This window comes from Uranotaenia lowii, chromosome 3 (assembly GCF_029784155.1).
Source record: "Uranotaenia lowii strain MFRU-FL chromosome 3, ASM2978415v1, whole genome shotgun sequence".
NCBI classification, from domain to species: Eukaryota; Metazoa; Arthropoda; class Insecta; order Diptera; family Culicidae; genus Uranotaenia; species Uranotaenia lowii.
In genome coordinates this window covers 166,008,240-166,028,099 of record NC_073693.1, presented here as the reverse complement: position 1 = coordinate 166,028,099, position 19,860 = coordinate 166,008,240, and the positions used below count along the sequence as shown (strand labels likewise).

The window sequence follows — 19,860 nt, the reverse complement described above, 5'->3', positions numbered from 1 at the left end:
GAAGTCCTGTTTAGGGTGGATGAAAGTCCCTAACAGGTTGAGTAAAATAAAAATGAAGTCCTGTTAGGGTAGATGAAAGTCCCTAACAGGTTAAGCAAAAAAAAAATGAAGTCCTGTTTAAGGTGGATGAAAGTCCCTAACAGGTTAAGCAAAAAAAAAATGTAGTCCTGGTTAGGGTGGATGAAAGTCCCTAACAGGTTGAGTAGAATTAAAATTAAGTCCTGTTAGGGTGGATGAAAGTCCCTAAGAGGTTAAGCAAAATAAAATGAAGTCCTGTTTAGGGTGGATGTTAGTCCCTAACAGGTTAAATAAGTAAAAATGAAGGCCTGTTTAGCGGGAATGAAAGTCCCTAACAGGTTGAGTAGAATTAAAAATGAAGTCCTGTTTAGGGTTTATGAAAGTCCCTTAAGTCCCTTAAAAATTGACTGAAAAAAAAAGGATGGAAGTCTTGATCAGGACGAATAAAATTTCCTTAAGGTTAAAAAAAAAAAAGAAACGAAGTCCTTTTCTGGGTTGATGAAAGGTTCTAAAAGGTTAAGCTTAAAAAAAAAAATAATAATAATTATTATTATTATAAGGTATGTTTAGGGCGGAAAAAACTCCTTAAAAGGTTAAAAAAAGAGATGAACGTCAGTTCCTGATACGTTGATTTCAACTCTCCTTATTCTAAGTCTCTCCATGATTGAAATTTTAAAGCAAAATAAGTTTGGTGAATCAATGAGCTGGTGAAGAGATTAATTCACTACTTTTGTAAAAAAGAACGACAATAAGAAGCTGAGCGATGTAAAATAAAATTAGAGAAAGGATTAGAAATGAGTAAATAAAAACACAAAAAGAGAAGAAAATTAAAACTGGAGAGAATAGGATTAAGAAATAAAAGGGTAGCTAGTAGATCAGAGGAAATTGATTAAAAGTTAAGAATAGTATAGGATTAATGAGACGAGAAAAATACAATGATTAGGAAATATAATGACTACAGAAAAATTTGAGGATAGTACTTGATACAGCAAAAAAAAGTAAGTTTAATGATGAGAAAAAGTGAAAATTATCGGACCAAGAGAGAAAAGTAGAAAACCAAAAGATGATAGATAAAATTAAATATCGAACGCTAAAAGTTGAGAAGTCGAGTAGATGAGATAAATATAAAAATATGAACAGAGAAATTGAGATGCCAAAATGGAATTACAAGTAGACCTAGTTCATCGTGAGCTAATATAAGTAAAGAGAAGACATGAAATAATGATGGAGGAAACATGAGATGATGAAAAAATGAGAAGTTGGGAAGACGAAGGAAAAAGATTTAAAAAGATCAGAAGATAATAAATCCTGAAAAAGATGATAAGAAGATAAGAAGTTAATAAGTTGAGACAAGAAATAGTTGAATAAAATATCATTATAAATGAAATGAAAGATTTTAAATGAGATGGGACAGATAACACGATGAGACTTAGTTGTGGATGTAACAAGTTTTAATTTCAAATGCATTGCTATTTACATGGGACTACTATTTGTAGTTGAAGGTGTTATAAATTGCATTAAGAAATAATAAACAATAAGGAATTATAATTGAAATTCAGAAATGGATTGAATGGGATGTTTGATTTTGAGACATTAACGTTAATATAAGTCGGGATTATTGTTAAATGAATTAGGATCGGAGATTAAATAGCTTATTTAGGTACATAAAAAAATTTGAGCACAAGAATAAGAATAAGATGAACTCTATCTTGATAACTTGAATCTTAATTTTTCAAAACGATCTGGATTACTGGATTCATGAATTTTTAAATTGTTGTCCAGATATGCCCGACTCAGAACAATAAACAAATTGAGGAAAGTACTGATATTTAATCAGAATAAGGTTATTGGGACCTATGACATACTCTGTGAATGTTATAACAAAAATAATAATTAAGACAGATATTCGAAACTCAGCAGTAGGCAGAAGTACTTAATATTGTTTGGTGAGATTCGTTTACTGAGTAAATTGCCTCCTAAAATTATCGATTGCATCTACTATAAAATTAAAAAAACGGAAGTTTTTATCTTCAATGGAATCCTTGAAAAGAAACAATAATGCTATATTATTTATTGGACAGACATTTAACCGACTAAATGAGAATACACCAAACACAACTATATCGAATGCAAGTTTTAAGAGGAATAAACTAAAGGTTTCGTCTCGGTGACCAAGGCAGCGGAGTGCTAAGAGGAGAAAAAGGAAAACCGATCAATGGTACAACTAAACTTAATGAGAATTCTTTCCATTTGAAGCCTAATCTGCTATTCTAAACCCGATCTGATTATAAACGGCCGCAATTTTGAAAGTCTTAACTTGAGGCCTGTTTGAAATCTGATCTCAAATGACATTCAATATAGAATATGTGCTGATCTATTTAATTATTTGGAAGTGTGGTAGTGGATATGAATGTCTATGTTAATTATGGAAGAGTAAACATCGATATGATAATCTCTTTAATTAAATGGTTTCGTTTAGGAGTTCACTTCGGAACTATCAACAGTGGTATGAAAAGATTAGCTTGAATGAATAACTCAACGAAGTAGCAGTACTAATTAGAATAACTTGCGAGAAATTACCTATTGAAGAATTCTGAATTTAAGACACCTTTTAATATAAAATTAAATCATGAAAAATAAACTTAATGAACCATGAATCACTGTCAAGGAATTTGAGAATAATACCGGATAAGATTAGCAGATCGTAATTTGCTTTCGACACTAGTTTAGCTTACATACCCCAAAACTGTGGATTTTTTTTCCATAATTGCATAGTATTCCAAGTCCTTCTATGGGCATAATGAAGCTTTTATCATTGGTTTTGATGGCATGTAGATAGACACATAAATTCGAAGCAGTTCTATGGACGAGAGGCTAAAACGAAAAAAAAAAAAAACTTAAGATATGAATTAAAGGGGAAATCTTACTGGTTTGAGGTGTCGTCCGTCTGTTTTTTTACTTCAATTTGAATGTTTTGTTTTGTTTCGCGAAAAATGCAGGGCAGCATCTAGGGCAGGGCGATGTTCGAATATCGATCATTACACACTAAATTAAATAACCTCACACTCTTGTTCTATATAAGGCAATTTTATAATTTGTAATTTATCAACTTAAACGTAGCCTTTCAATTACAATGATCAAATTCAGGTTACGGAAAATACTTTGGTAGAAAAAAAAACTTTTGAAAAAGATTGAAGAATTGGAAAATAAATATGGTTTTAGAACCTGATAACGAAACATTCTATTGAAGTTTTAGTTTATCACCGTGAATCGCATTGCAATGATCCTTGTTATGAATAATTTAAACAAGAAAACTGTCATATAAAACTAAATCTATTTAAAAAAAAGATTTAAAAGAAATCTTATTCTAATGGATACTATACAAATTTCATCAAATCATGAATCCTCACAACTCGGAGAACAATGGATATTCTCAGCTTAATATATTTATAAGAGAATGGATGGGAGAAGTATTAGTTAAAGTAAAAAAAAATGTCAAATAAGAATACAATTTATTAAGTTAATATGTGCTGAAACCCAAGCATTTCTTTTACGGGTTTATCATTATTGGAAATGCTTCTATTTATGTAGGTATATTTATTTTCGTGCGAGAAATAAATAAATTACAAAAAAGGTACATTACAGTAAAAGGTAAAAGTATCCATTCAGTTAATCAAAGTAATAATGAATACTCGTATTTAAATTTACGAATCAAGTTATAATTGATACATTTCATGAGTTATTGCAGGCAAGTGTATTAGTTTTGGTAGTATGAAACATATCTGGAAAGAGTTTATACATACAATTATAAGAGTCTGTTCATTTGAATTATTATTCTATTATTGTACCAGCGTAAAAGACATTTTTCTAAGTTTAATTACGAATTGATTTGTTTGTTGCTTTTTGATTAAAATTCATAGTAGGGGCGAAGGCGAATGTAGAGAATATAGGTAATTAGAAAGAAGAATAAAAAAATATAATATATCTATATCAAATGAAATTGAAAACTAATATTGGTTCATACGACGTTACAAAAACTAACTCTAGATATATGTAAATTTAATGGCAGATCTATAATGGGATCAATGAAAAATTATTGAGAGTGCATATTACTTCTGAATCCATCTACTAAGTTCGAATCCATTTCGAACGAGAGAGTTGATATGGGGAATCCAATGCGGAGAAAGTTTGAAGAGAGTGTGTGCAAACGGGTAGGTTTTCTGAGAGGCAGAGATGCCAAATCGGGATGGACGGACAGTCAGTTAGAAAAGTATTGTGAAGAAGCACGGAGTGTTTTGAAAGAATCGCGTCTTAAGAATTTAAGAATACAATTCAAGTGAAAAATGTGAACGAAAAAAGGTAAAAAAGGCCATCGAGAAAATTGAGAACCACCAGTCACGACACCTAGGTCCTTCATTTTGAACCGGTTGTTCAAAAGCGACTTCAGCCTCTTCTTCAATTCTTGATAGTTGCTGAATATCAAGAAGTCGTCGACATAAATTTTCATATACGTCATCCTCGCCTCACGGATAATGTAGTACATACAAGCAGGGTTGGCATCAGTCATCGTCATTAGTCAAATAACTGTGAATGTTGAGCCTCTTGGTCCGTCAAACTCAATTGACTGTTCCTTATACGCCAGTCACTTCGTTCTCCAGTCACTCAACCCCCAGTCGTTTGAAGCTAAAAACATTTCATAGTCAAGCATTCACCAATCGCATTCGAACGAGTCGTCGACCGAACCGAAGACGGAAAAGAAACGCATTTATTATTATTGTTGCTCCTGCCAGCAAGCCCGTTTTCAGTTTTTTATTGCTATTGTTGCTCTCTGCCAGCAAGTCGTTCAATTAGTTGTACCTGCCGTCAGCAGCCGATCGAAGTGTAAAGAGCTTTGGCAGTCACTCCTCTGGAGAAATTTGACCAGAGCTTCGCCAGTCGCATGACGGAGAAATGTTGATTGTTGTGGTGCTTTATCCGTCATGCGAGTGGTGATGCTCCGTCATTTGAGTACGGTCGGGTACTAGTCGGGTCAAGCGTGACGGGCGTGTTTTACCAACCCTGCATACAAGGATCCAGCTTCGAACGGATAAAGCCAAAGTTCCGCAACGCTTCGTCCAGCTGGCTGTTCCATACCCTGCTGGATTGTTTTAGGCCATATATTTAACGCACGCTTCAGTCGGCACACCTTCGAAGAACCATCGTTGAACCCTTCAGGTTGTTCCATGTAGATGTCCTCCGAAAGCTTTCCTTGTAAGAAAGCTGTTACTGCGTCCATCTGCTCGATTTCCAAATCATGCTGTACTGCAAGGGCCATCAAGTAACGGACTGTGCAGTACCGGACCACCGGCGCGTATACCTCGCTGTAGTCAATCCTGAGCCGCTGGGAGCAACCTTTTATCACTAGCCTCGCTTTGCATCGCCCCGGTCGACCATCGGAATCTCGATTGATCTTGAAATCCCACTTATTTCGGATCGCCGTCCTGCCCGGTGGAAGATCCGTGAGCTCCCAGGTTTCGTTTTCGGCAAGCGCGTTCATCTCTTCCTGCATGGCCAGTAATCGTGATTCGAACTCCCCATAGCGTCGGTGTAGCTCGTTGGATCGGCCTCGTCGTTAAACTATAAGGAACCAGGACCAGTAACAGGACTAAAACAGATGAAGTCATTATACCTGCCTGAAAAAACGCGCTCCCTACCGCTGTGCCTCGACCCTTCAGGTCATCAGCTGGTCTTGTTTTTAGTTGCGATGGGAGCGCCACGTCAGGCTCCACCACAATCGATTCAGCTTCCGGTCGGGCTTCAATATTTTGTTCGCTCTGCAGAACAACGCTTCGACTATCTGCTCCTGGATTGACCTCTTTCGGCTGCCTTGGAGTCATATTGTAGAACAACTCCGTTAGTTCTACCGCTGGTTCCTCTGGAATCGATTTAGCTGGTTTCCCTTCGTTGACGAAAATTACTTGTCTGCTAACGACGATCTGCTTGGTAATTGGGTTGTAGATCCGATATCCTTTGGAATTCATCGGATAGCCAACGAAAATGCCTTCTTCCGATTTCGGATCGTACTTCTGTCGCAACTGCTTGGGAGTTTGATACATCGCCTTGCATCCGAAAACTCTCAAGTTCTTCAGGACCGACTTCTTCCTGGACCACGCCTCTTCCGGCGTCGGGAATTGCAACGATCTGGTTGGACTGCGATTGACGATATAAGCGGCTGTCGACACGGCCTCCGCCTAAAACGCTTTTGTTAAACCAGCATCGCTCATCATGGACCGCGCCTTTTCGACCACCGTTAGAATCATCCTCTCGGCCGTACCATTCTGCTCGGGGGTGTAAGGACAGGATGTTTGATGTACGACTCCGTCTTTCTCCATGCTTGTTCTCATCTTGGCGTTGACGAACTCCGTTCCGTTTGTCGTATCCGATGGTCTCGCGGCATCGACGAACCACCCTCTCTGCAACTCTTACACACCTTTCTACATCCTCAAATTTTGAGACAGCTTGTGTCGACTATAATCCGATACAATCTTGTACAAACTGATTCTCCGATTTGCATGTACCTATATGCTTTATCATTCATCTCTTTCTCTCTTCTACATGCTCATATATGTTATTCAGAGTTGTGTTACTTTTCACTCTCTCTTATTTTGATGTTGATTTCGTCTCTTATTATCACTGGGATGTTTTGTACTGATATAAATCCCCAAGTAACCATAAGCACTAAAGCTTTGCATTTTTATAGCTTTACACCAGCATTCAAAGGCTAAATTACACTATATCAGCACATCAAGTGCAATTTTGCATTACAACAGCCCTTCGAGTGCTATGCTGCATCATGTTAGAATTATACCACTCTTTTAAAATGCAACTTGCATTCTATCAGCTTTGCACAATGCTTTTGAAATGCAACATTGCTCTAAATCAGAATAACAAATGCTATATTTTCTAAGCATTAAATTGGCATCACACAAGCTTGCTTTAATGCTTTTAAGCACTATGTAAGCACTACAGTGGCATTAGGCCAAAGCATATTAGCATTGATTGATGCTGAATCAATGCAAATTTAGGGCACCGGTTGCTAGAAATTTGATTCAAATAGGTCTTTTTTTTCAAAGATTTAACGCGGACCTGATAGGTTCACAGGCAGAGTCAATGTCAAATGTCAGAGCCACATATGTCATGAGTTCGATTCCAGGTCACCTTCACCCGAAAAATAAAAAAAATATCATGTAGAAAATTCAATCCGAGAGATCTCTTCAATATGCATAAGCGAATATAAAAATAATTACAAATTTAGTATCATGGCCGAAAAATGAACCGAACAAAAATCCAAAATAATTTTTTTTTCGCATGGTCGAACCTCATTCGAACGCCATTTGCATTTTCCCAGCATTTTGCCCGCCAACGCTGTAGCTTCAACCAATGCTATAACAGTGCTTTTATAGGGTTATACCAGTTTCTGCACTAATGCAGCAGTTAATTTCGCCAAACCTGGCTCACAGAGCTAAAATGATGCACAGAATCAAGCACTATAGCTGACGCTAGAGCAGAGTTGATGCTAGATTTTAGTGCTTATGGTTACTTGGGTCATCAGGTTATTCTTATTTATAATACCAGATATATATTTCATTTCGATATTATTATTTACTGTTTATCTTCACCACATTCACCCCCTCCTCTACTCTCAACTTCACGGCTTCTTTTTCATGTAAATTAATTTCGAACAACTATTTACAACTTCACATAGATTCAAAATTGAAATAATTAATTGACACTTATAACACTGGTTCTCATTTAGATGCTATACTCGCAAGTTGGCCATTTTAGTATTGTGTTCGCAGGGCTAGAAGTTGGTCACTTTTTAGTAACTTTGTCACTTTTTTCAGGCTGGTCACTCAGAAGTTACTTTTTTTGAAATTTGGTCCCTAAAGTCACTATTTGTATATAATTTCCTTACAAATAAGCTTATTTTTTCAAACTTTTTCTACTCATTAAAAACATTATATTGTTTCACGACAAGTGGTATGTATTCATTAGTTTATTATTAGTTTATTCGTTTATTATTTATTTGACGGGTTCCTTTTCTTTCCTTTCGAGTCCTGTGGAAATTCACACGACCTATTTTAAAGGGGAATGGCTCAGATTCAGTAAGGAAGATTATTGTTTTGTTTTGCTTTGATATATCGCTTACACTTAAACATTATATGGATGACAATTGGAATTTAAACAAAAATATTTTTTCGCTTAAAAGTATTTAGTTTTTTGTTTATTTATGACACTTTACCAACGTTTTGGCATTCGTGTCAAGAAAAAATATTTCCTAAAATGACACTATCACACATGTTTGACCAAGATTTGAAGTGTCATGACTTTTAAAGCTTGAATTTGTTAAAAATAATTCTCAACTTAATTTTAAAAAATCAATCAAAATCTGTACAGCGCACTTAATCACACGGTAAAAAACATTAAATGATTTCAATGCTCTTGGTTGTATTAAATGGAAGGTAAACATGTGAAAAGTGACTCAATTGAATCGAAAATATCAGATATTTCATTTCTATGTTCCCTTATTTCTAGACATTTTCGGATCATTTGAAAGATTGGTAGATATACCTACATTGATTTCAAACCCTTTTTGAAGTTTTCGATAACTTTCAGTAATTTTTGTACCTTTTGAGAGGTGTTTCTTGGATCTGTTAATTTTTAAAGAAATTGTCGTGTTAAATCATTTATGAATTTTTTGTTTTGAAATTTCTTCTTTTTTGAACATCTTTTTTTTCCTAGTAAATCTTTCTAATGAATGATATGTGAATCATGCAATAAAGTTTACAGTGAATCTCTTAGGAAATGTTCCATTTTTGTAAGTGAATTCTCTAGAGTTAGTTTTAAATTTAAAAAAATATATTCTACCTTTTTTATGTTATTATCATCTTAAGTCAACTTTAAGTCATTGTCAATCTTCTGTCAACATTTATCTTTATCTTTTTTCAAACCCCTATCATTGTTTTGTCACTTTTTCATGAGGACCTCCTAATTCTTAATTTCATGACTCTTTCATGAAATGAAATTTCTGTAAATGTTAATCTTCACTCAATTTCAAGTAAACTCTTTGAACTTTTCATTTAACATGTGCTGGTTTTTTATTTGCATTTGTAGATCTCTCACATATAACGATTTTGTTGAAAATTTTGGTTTCTGTAAATTTATTTCGAATTGTTAACTTTTTTCAATATAATTTTTGACTTTTTCAACAGTTATAGTGACATTGAAAAAATTGAATTCTAAAAAACATTTTTCTTAAAAGCGTTTTGTTTCAGTTTTTAATGTCATTTTTTAATAAGTTTTCGTCTTGATCTGGTCACTAATTTTACCCTAATTTCACTTCAGAGTAACTATTTTGCCCTACTTTTTTACCGCATGGTCGCTTCTAGCCCTGTGTTCGTATAGATAATATGATACCATTCATCAATTATTGGCCCTTATTCTGCGCCGCGCGTGATGTGATGGTAGTCGACTCACCCAAGTCACGCTATTCCAGTAGTCGGTTTAGGTGGTTTAGGTGAGGATTGTCACTTCGGATGAACTTTTTGAGTTCTTACCCTATTATCGTAGTCACCGTGGGTGAGAATCGTCGCATTCAGGTGACGATTTTAGGTGACAATTGTCGGTACCTTTTCAGGTGGTGACGAGAATGGAATTTAATCGAAAATTCATAAAAATCAGAATGTTAGGCTCTAAATAGTTAATTATAATAATGAATAATTGTTTTAAAAACAAAATGAAACAAAGTTATTAGCAAATATGATTTTCAAATATATTGAAACTTTTTCATTGCAATCTAAAATATGAATTGGAATACTGAATGGAAAGTATGATCTCCTAATGACATCCAAAATTCAGTTTTAATTGAAATTTGATTTGCAAAACGTTAAAACGAAGCAATGGCGAAAACTTTTAAAAAAAATTTTAGTACTTTTAATTTTATTTTCAATTTTTGATGATAATATGCCATGCTTAGAAATATTTAAAAAAAAAAAGTGGAATTCAAGTGAAGGATACATGTGAGGATTACCGGTATCAATAAGCGACAATTCAGAACATTTAAACAAAAATAAATTTCCTAGGAGGTTCCAGAAAAAAATAAGTCGTTAGTAAAAATGAATTAAATTAGCTTTTTTTATTTGGTTCAATGCTTTATTAAATAAGCTTTTGAAAATCAAATTGAAATATGTATTCGACGCTAAAGCTGAAGCACAGTTTTAAGTGTCTGGAATCCAATTTTAAGATAAATTGAAAACCGGATTCAGGTTTATATAACCGAAATCTGACGTATGAATCTGATGCTGCTGCTGCTATTTTGTTGGTTTCGATAGGTGCTCGGTATTCCATGGTCTTCTATCTGGTAGGCGATAATAATTTCCGGCATGCCAAGGGTGTAACCTCGGTTGGAGAAAATATATAAACCGGCAGCATCCGCCATTACTGAAAACGAAAAAAAAAAAACTTATCTTCCTTTGGATGATCAAAATTTATTAAAACCATTCTGATCGAACAGTTACAGGTACTAAAATCAAATTATTCTACATACCTGATAAACCTTTTGGAAATGTTTAACAAACACCGCCTTTTTGTGAACTGGTTTTTTGGAGCAGCAGCCGTCGGCATCTGATTGTTTTTTCGGCAATATGACCCAGATCCGAACCCAGCTTTGATGAGCGAAATTTCCACTTACGTCGCACAAATCGTCCATTTACCATCCTCAAGCTGCTTGCTGTGACCGGTACAATCCGATGGTGGCCATTTTCGAACCGAAATTCTAACCCGTTACACACAAATTCAATTCGGAAAATCCGAAGCGAGAGCAAAATCAAAACAGCACCAACTAAATTCTACCATTTTGACAGATGTGTTCATTCGGTCACTCACCTAGAATGAACCTCTGTCACTTTACCAAAATAGACCCCGGGAATACGGTGACAAATCTCACGGTGACTCCGAGGTGAGGTGACAATCATCACGTCACGCGCGGCGCAGAATAAGGGCCATTGTCTATATTTTTTATTCGTTTTCATTTCACTTCTGACGATACCTCAGCTTTCAGGAACCAGCAGAAAACACTTGTAGGAGTTACGGATGGAGTTCACCAGGTAAGTATACACTCTCCTTTATTAATAATTCTTCTCTTCCTTTCAGGTTTTCATGCACTATATTTACTTTTCTCTATGATTTCTCTCTTAATTCACTTTTATTCTTACTTCTATAAATTTCAACTTAATCTACTAAACTTTCTTCTTATGTAAACTAACAATGTTTGTATACAACTGTCTTCAACTTGACGGGTCGGTGTCACAACCAGAAACAGAGGCGAAATTCTTCTCACGAAGGCCTTTTATAACTTTCGACCTAGCCGGATACCACAGTTCGCATAAAATGTTCAGTTGGTCGAAATACTGCGTTTTTGCGATAAACTTGAAGATCCTTGATTTATAATGTTCACATGTAGATGTCACCACCGGTTTGATAGGATCGAACATCCTGGGCTCCTCAGAAATAGCATTTCTGAACATTACGCTGACCTTCTTGATGCGGAAACCCTTTGCGACACTGGCTGCATGCTGGGCGGTTTTGATGACTGGGTGGAAAGATGAGTTTGGCGGCGACCCGCTTAATAAAAATTCTACTAGGGCTACTAGAATTCTAGTAGACGTTCTAGTAGAATTCTAGTAGAATTTCTACAGGCAGCCAAGTAGAAAATGGCCCAACCGTTTCTACTTGGAATGAATTTCCCGGTTCATAATGACAGTTTTCGACCTCATCTGTCATGGTTTAATTGTATTAGTGAGAGGATTGGACCGTGCACATGTGTGAGTGCTAAGAAAAAGTAATGCACATGTGTGCGTGCCGTGTCAATCAAAACTTGTTTTTTGAATTTTCGGAAAATTTCATGGAAATAAAAAAATATATAAAATTTTTTAGTTTATTTTTCTTACAAGTTCAACCGAACAATACTGGTACTTCGCGTTCCCTTAGTTATTCTAGCACACTTTAAACGACGGAAATCTGCTTTCATCACTTAAACCGACCGGAACTAGACGGCCCTCTGAATGACCTGCGGCATGAAACAATTGTTGGAGCGCTTCAATTATATGTCCGACGAGGGCTGGAATACAAAAATAAATTTTAGGATAATTCAAAGAACAAAATTCTGATTGTCTGGCTTACCTGCTTGTTGCTGGTAAAAACCCTTTATGGGTTTTTTTTTTATTTATGCACGCTGTATTTCGCACCTATCAACCCACGACGTTGCGGTACTCAATGCATGTTTTGAAGAAATTATCGTCGCATATCTTCTTGACGTTTTTTCGCCGTAATTTGCCTTTTTCTCTGCTGCATCTCCAGTTATTTTTGCCCATCTTATTCGTCCGAAGAGACGTTTTCCGATCTCATTGAGAAATCTGAAAGGGAAATGTTTATTAGTTTTTTCCGGAATTTAAATGATGAAAACTTCTTACCAAGAGTGAAAGAGCTCTCTAAAAATTTCCGCCTATTATTTTCACTTTCCGCCCGGGTCCTGTGAATGTACATGATGGCTGTCCAAACAAAAGAATGACTGAATTCAAGTGACGCAAAAATAGCGGACTTTTTCGTTTTATACTAGTGCTGCCAGGTATGCAGTTTTCGAAAATTTTTATAGATCTCTCAGTTTGTTTTTTAAAACTTTATTCAAATCTTATTTTGTAGATGATACCTCAGATTAAATATTGATTTTGACTTTTATAACTACACAATGGCTGAGGCTCCAGGTATCTCTAAGAACAACATTGAAAAATGTCAATTGCAGTTGAAACAACAAGAACAAGAAAACACAACAAAGTTTAGTCATTTTTTATCAAATTCCAAGATACGGGGCATGCTTCAAGAGTTTAACTTTCGTAACACATTTGTCATGTTGCATAATGAAAATTATATATTTTAACTCAAGTAAATTATATCCTACGAACTTGCTGGAAGTACTGAATTTGTTTTCAATATGAAGGCAAAGTGTTCCCCTAGTTACTGCTGAGTGAGACTGATAGTAAAGAATGTTTCTTTTCGACTGAACTAAGCATCTGGATCCTCTGAATGTAATGACCGAGCAGAGCGAAAACTTATAACAAAGCTATTAGTTATTTAGAGTGCCTTTCAAAAAATTAAGGCGACATTTTTTTGGCTAAAATTCACGATTATAGCAATAGATTGAAGTCATCCATTTTACTGCGACATGGTTTAACCGAAATTAAAGTTACTTAAATTCGTCAAAAATATGATACTGGAATCACTGCCGCAGCCGTGCTTGATCTTGAGTTTTGAAGTATGGCCGACAGCCATGCTTCACTCATACAAGCAGGAAAAAACATGAACAAGATGAACAATCAGAAGGATGGTTCATCTTGTTTGTATAGCATACGCATGAACAACATTCAGTGTTGATGTATGTGTGACAGAATTCAATGGAACTCACAATTACTAAGAATTTCGACGGTTGAACTGTCTGTTAACTGCCATAAATACACGTTTAAAAAAAGTCAGGTAGAATAATAATTTACTGGGGAACCGTGTAATCGGACGAATGGGCACTCCCTCGGCTTGTTGACTTTGCTGCGATGTTGTTGTTATTGTGCGTTTAGATAAAAATTTTATGAACGTCTTTGGTGAACTGGCATCATGGCTGACTTCCGACCAAAACATATTGAGTCGTTTTATTTAAGCGTGCGCCAAATTCACATAAAATCAACGTTGCCACAAATTAATTTGAATCGTTTGTGTATCTCATTCTTGCCCGGAAGAGTATATTTCACGCGAACACAAACGATTGCTGGCGAAAACAGTAACAGCAACAGCAAAAAAAAAAACATTTCCACCCCGGCAGAGGGTAGTTTGTACAAAATATTTCGATCCCGACCGATTTTACTCAAACCGTTTAGGCGATCATACAAGCAGTGCCATTCACGATGCAAATCGTGTTCACAGCGACAAAATTTCATCGCATTTGTACCAATGTTGTGTAGTCTGTGGCCCGCTTAAAGTATGTTGAGATAGTCTGGTGGATACAAATTTATGTGTGGCAACGTTGCATATAATACACTGTTATTTTTTAAACACAACTGTCAAATGTTCGGAAGTAAGTTCGGGATCGGAAGTCCGGACTTCCGAAGTAAAATTTAGTGCTGGCGCTATAATATGATGTCTCGATGTTTACAAATCTATCAAAAGGAAGACCCGGTAGATCACCTCGATAAAAGATAAGGATTTGGACAGATTCTCACCTGATAAAAATTATAAAAATGCCTTGGATTTCAATTTTTGCTGCAAACTGGAACCGTTTTACCCTGGATATCGGATTGGCCTTCACCGGACTTGTTGGATTTCTCAGGCGCTTCAGTAGGAGTTGGTTGTGATGAGAACGGAAGTACACAAATTTTCGTCACCGGACGAGTATAGACCTTGGATGAGCTTCGAACAGAAACAACCCGTGTAATTCCATCGTCTCCGGGGTGGATCTCAGTAATTCTCGCTGTTGGCCAGTGCATAGGAATTTTTCCTTCGTCTTTGAGGAGTACCAGTTGACCAGGTTTGATTTCGACAGGAGTGTTGCACCATTTGGTTCTTGCCTGCAAAGTGCACAGATACTCGCGATGCCATCTCTTCCAAATGTCCTGGAAGATTTTCTGGGTTTGTTGCCATTTGCGAAGACGATTCATTTGGATATCTGATAGGTCGTTATCTGGAACTGCTTTTAGTTGCGAACCGATCAAAAAATGTCCGGGAGTGAGTGGTTCGAGATCCGAAGATTCGTCACTCAGGGGGGCGAGAATTTAAGCAGCATTCGATCTGACATAAAAGCGTAACCATGTCGTCGTAGGCTAATGTATGATTCCCAATCACTCGTATAAAATGCTTTTGGGCTGAAAAGATAGCAGCCTCCCACAATCCCCCGAAGTGAGAAGCCTTTGGTGGGTTGAAGTGCCACCTTATTCCGTGAGCGAGGCATTCTTGATTGACGGCTTGTTGGTGGGAAGAACTGTTGACCAATCGGCGTAATTCGTTGTCGGCTCCCAGAAAATTACGACCGTTGTCGCTGTGCATGTCGGAGCATAATCCTCGTCGCGATACAAATCTCCGAAGCGCTTGAATGAACTTGGCAGTACTAAGATCGGCAACGAGTTCAATATGTACTGCTTTCGTTGAGAAGCAAACGAAAACAGCGACAAATGCTTTCTCAGACGCAGCGCGCCGGTGGACTGGTTTGAGAAAGATGGGCCCCCAGTAATCAACGCCCGCGACGGCGAATGGTCGTGTTGCTGTTATTCGTGCAGCAGGTAGTTCACCCATAAACTGCTCGACTAATTTAGGGCGAGCTTTAAAGCAGATGATGCACTGGCGAACGATCAATCGGGCACGATTTCTGGCTCCCAAAACCCAATACCTCATGCGTAGAAGGCTTAGTAAAAGTTGAGGTGCTGCGTGCAGATGATTGAGGTGGAAAGAACGAATGAGCAGAGTTGAGAATGCGTGGGTGGATGGTAAAATTATTTGATGCTTGCTGTCGTAGGTTCGTGGAGATTTGTTCAAACGTCCCCCGATGCGAAGTAGATGATCGAATCCCAAAATTGGATGAAACCAGCGAAGCTTTGATTTTGCAGACACTTGTTTTCCGTCGTGTAGGCACCTAACTTCTTCTTCAAAATGTTGTTCTTGTAGAATGCGTATGAGGTTCTTTTCTGCTCTTCGGATTTCCTCGACTGTCAGATTTGTTGTTGGGTGATTGAAGCAAGTTTTTAATGAAAACCTATCGATGAATCTCATGCAATAGGCAGTCACTCGAAGCATTTTTCTATAGTCGGAAAATCTTTGCACGTAAGGATCTAGGAAAGTTTCTTCACGTGGGGCTGCGGCAATCAGTGACAGAGTTTTTCGTTTCTCTTCTGCCACTTCAGTAAGAGGTTTTTGATGGTTGTTGCTAGGCCAAAACTCAGGTTCAAACCTCAGCCAATCAGGACCATTCCACCAGGATGAGCAATTCAGAAGAAACTCGGCGGTGGTTCCACGGGAAAGATGGTCAGCTGGATTTTCCTTTCCAGACACGTGATTCCAGTGACTGTTGATGGTAGCCAATTGAATTTTCGACACGCGATTGGCGACGAACGTGCTCCACGTAGAAGGTGTTGAATTTAACCACGCCAAGACGGTTGTCGAGTCAACCCAAAAAAAGGTTTCTGGATTGGTTTTCAGCGAGGAAATGATTTTTTGATAAAGTTGGGCGGCGGCTAAGGCGCCGCAAAGTTCAATGCGTGCGATACTTTTCTTTTGGAGGGGGGCTACTTTCGATTTGGTCGTTATCAAAGCAATTTTTACAAAACCGGACGGGTCGAAGGCACAGGCTCCGTAAGCTAACTCTGACGCATCAGAGAAGAGATGAAGCTGAATGGATGTTGGATTAGCGACCAAAATGCAACGTTCAATCTTGAGCATATTAAGATGATGAAGTTGTGAATAGTACGAATTCCAACGAATGATTAGATCTTTCGGGAGAGGACGATCCCAAGGCCAGGTTTTGGAATCTTCATCTCGCAATGTCCATAAAACTTGCATGTAGATCTTGGCAGTCACCACGACGGGTGCGACTAAGCCAAGGGGGTCAAAAAGTCGCGCAATTAATGACAAAGCGTTTCGTTTAGTAAGGCACATGTCGGATGATGATGGTTCGAGATTGATGACGTATTTGAGAACATCGGAAGCAGGTTCCCAATGTAGACCCAGAGTTTTGATTATTGGATTCTCATCAAATTCGATAGTTGATTGTAGAGCTCGTTTGTCATCTGAAAGTCCCTCTAAGGCTGCTTCGGAATTGGATGCATACTTACGGAGTTCAAATCCTCCTCGCTGACATAATGCATCAAGTTGCTCGCGTAACGATATGACCTTTTCAACAGTCTCAGCTCCGGAGAATAAATAGTCGACGTAGAAGTCTTGTTTCAGGATAGTCGCTGCTTCGGGAAAATCTTTTTGCTCGTCGTCGGCAAGTTGCTGCAACACACGAGTTGCTAGAAACGGGGCGCTTGCTGTACCGTAAGTAACGGTTTTAAGCTCGAAGGTTGCCAATGGTGATGTTGAATTGCTTCTCCAGACAATGCGCTGCATCGGGGTGTCACGTGGATCCACTAATATTTGTCGATACATTTGCTTTATGTCGCCAATAAGCATGATTTGATGTTTTCGAGCTCGCATGATGATAGATCGGATGTCCTCCTGTACTACAGGGCCAACCATGAGGATGTCGTTCAGTGATGCACCGGATGCGGACCTGCAGGATGCATCAAAGACTACGCGAATTTTAGTTGTAGTGCTCGATTCGCGTATTACTGCGTGATGAGGCATGAAGTACTCGAGAGCGTCTAATTGGTGAGCTCTATTTACTTCACACATGTGACCCAAGAACAAATATTCGTGCATAAACTCGACATACTGGATTCGCTGATCATTATTCCGTGATAGTTTACTTTCCAAATACTTGAAACGCCGATTTGCCGTATTCCAATTGTTGCCTAGGTTGGGGAGAAGGTCCTGCTTCACTGGTAACCGCACCATGTATCTGCCATCATCCGTTCGAGAAACCGTGCTCTGGAAGTGGTTCTCGCAAGCAGCCTCTTCCACTGAGTGGCACGGAGTTGAGTCACCTTCTTCGATTAACCAAAATCGTTCCATCAACCGATGAAGCTCAGCGACCGAAGCTACGGATGCCATTACAGGACCTGTAGAATGGCAGTTGCTTGTCCTTCCAGATACGATCCAGCCTAATGTAGAGTTGATCAGCAGGGGGTAACTATCGCCGAGATTCGTCCTGGAGGTTTGAGTAGCTCGAAGAAGATTTCGGCTCCTAGTATGAGTTCGACAGGATTGGTTGCAAAGAAGGCGGGGTCTGCTAGGTTGATGTCGGAAGGTATCTTCCAATCACTGACGTCAAAGCATGATGTTGGCAAATTAGTAGTGACCTTGGGAAGGACAATAAATTCGAGGGTAGTCGAAAAGTTGCTGACACGAGACTGTAGCGTGGTTTGTATCTTGTGTCGTGCGTGGGAAAGTGATTGGCCAATTCCGCTGATAGGGAGGTTGATTTTTACGCGGCTGGACTTCATTCGTTGCGATAACGATTCTGTGATGAAGCAGCACTCACTGCCAGAGTCAAGCAAAGCTCTGGCTGTGTGGATTGTTCCATTGTCATCGATGAGATTGACAATAGCTGTGGCAAGTAAAACTTTTTTACAACCAGTGGAAGCAAGGCTCACTGGATTATCAAGACTGGCTGACACCGACGTCGTAGGTAGTTGAGATGGTAGAGAGTTTTCGGCTTTCGTGGATTCAGAAGACTTGTTGCTGTGAGAGTCTCCTGAGCACAGCAGAGTATGATGACGCCCTCTACATTTTCGACAATTTGTGGATGAACAGTTGTTGGCTAAATGACCCTTACGCAAGCAGTTACGACACAAGTGTAGTCGACGAATTTCTTTCTCCTTCGTATCCAAATTCATTTTTGCAAATCTGGGGCAATGGTACAGAACATGATTCTCGGAACAGAATGCGCAATGTTTATCGTTCAACTGATGAGCACTATGACTACTAACAGACCGCTGTGTGGATTTTCTTAAGTTTCCAGAGAAAGTAGTTTCTGGAACTTTCGCCTTAATGCTTTCTAGGACAGTTACCCTGCGTTGAATAAATGCTACGAGGTCTTGGAATGAAACGCTGTCCTTAGTCGTGGCATAAACTTCCCAGTCCCGTCTAGTCGTGCTGTCTAAACGAATGCTAAGCATTCGAATAAGCAGTATGTCCCAGTATTCAGTCCGTTCGCCTAGTTGATGTAAAATTTTGACGTTGGCCTCAAATCGTTCCACAAGAGAATGTAAATCCGAAGCTGATTCCGATTTTAATGCTGAGAACTCAAACAGAGAATCGACATACGACTGCTTCAAACGACTTGGATTTTGGAAGTGATCCAAGAGTAAATTCCAAGCAACCAAGTAGTTGTTGGAACTGATCGGAATGGTTTGAATCAACTTTTGGGCATCGCCGGAGAGAGAAGCACGTAGATAATAGAACTTTTGAATGCTAGAAAGTTCATGCGATGAGTGCACAAGCGATACGAAGAGATCGTGAAAGTTGAGCCACGTGTCTATGTTGCCACTGAACGTTGGAATTTTGATATCAGGGAGTCGTATGTGATGTGAAGAAGGTGGGAAGTGCGACGTGAAACTGGAACCGATTGGCATATTGGGTGAAGGTGGTAGTTTATTGGCAGCTAGAAGAAATCCTTTCACTTTATAATACAGGGACTCGAATTCCACTCGTTGTGCTAGGGAGCCTCAATCGCTTTCGGCTCTAGAATATCCATGGCTTCGATTTCTCCTTGAACCTTCAGGAAATCATTCCACAAAACTCCAAGGTTTTCAAGACGAACCTCATCAGAATGCGTCTCTTCGTTATATTCGCCTACTGACGCCTTGATTAGCCCAAATGATGTTTGGATACTGCGAAGTCTGGTTTTGAGGGCTTTCAAGCGACGTTCGGTAGACATTGTAGAACGGAACGGGATGCAGGAACTAGAAATGAGGGACAAGCGTAGCTCACACGGGACAAATAGATAGGTGTTGGAAATCTAATTACCTGATACAGGCAATGCAAGTGCCTTGTATAAATGTTCAGAACCAAACGTAAACTCAAAGACATGTTGTGTCTTGGTTGACCGGAATTTTCAGCGTTGGCAGGGGCACCGGATAACGGAATTCGACGTTAATCCGGCTCGAAGGA

General features: G+C 38.4%; 2 protein-coding genes across 2 annotated transcripts; both read right to left on the bottom strand.

The window, feature by feature from the left end:
* Positions 1-5,047: 5,047 nt before the first annotated feature.
* Positions 5,048-17,799, bottom strand: LOC129752819 (uncharacterized). Its single transcript, XM_055748599.1, has 3 exons — positions 14,984-17,799; positions 5,712-6,198; positions 5,048-5,560 (listed from the first exon to the last, which is right to left on the bottom strand). Exons 1-3 carry the CDS (start codon positions 17,797-17,799, stop codon positions 5,048-5,050), a joined length of 3,816 nt encoding a protein of 1,271 aa, XP_055604574.1.
* A 65-nt stretch (positions 17,800-17,864) lies between these two features.
* On the bottom strand, positions 17,865-19,322 carry LOC129752818 (uncharacterized). The gene has a single exon (XM_055748598.1). It carries the CDS (start codon positions 19,320-19,322, stop codon positions 17,865-17,867), a length of 1,458 nt encoding a protein of 485 aa, XP_055604573.1.
* Positions 19,323-19,860: the final 538 nt, after the last annotated feature.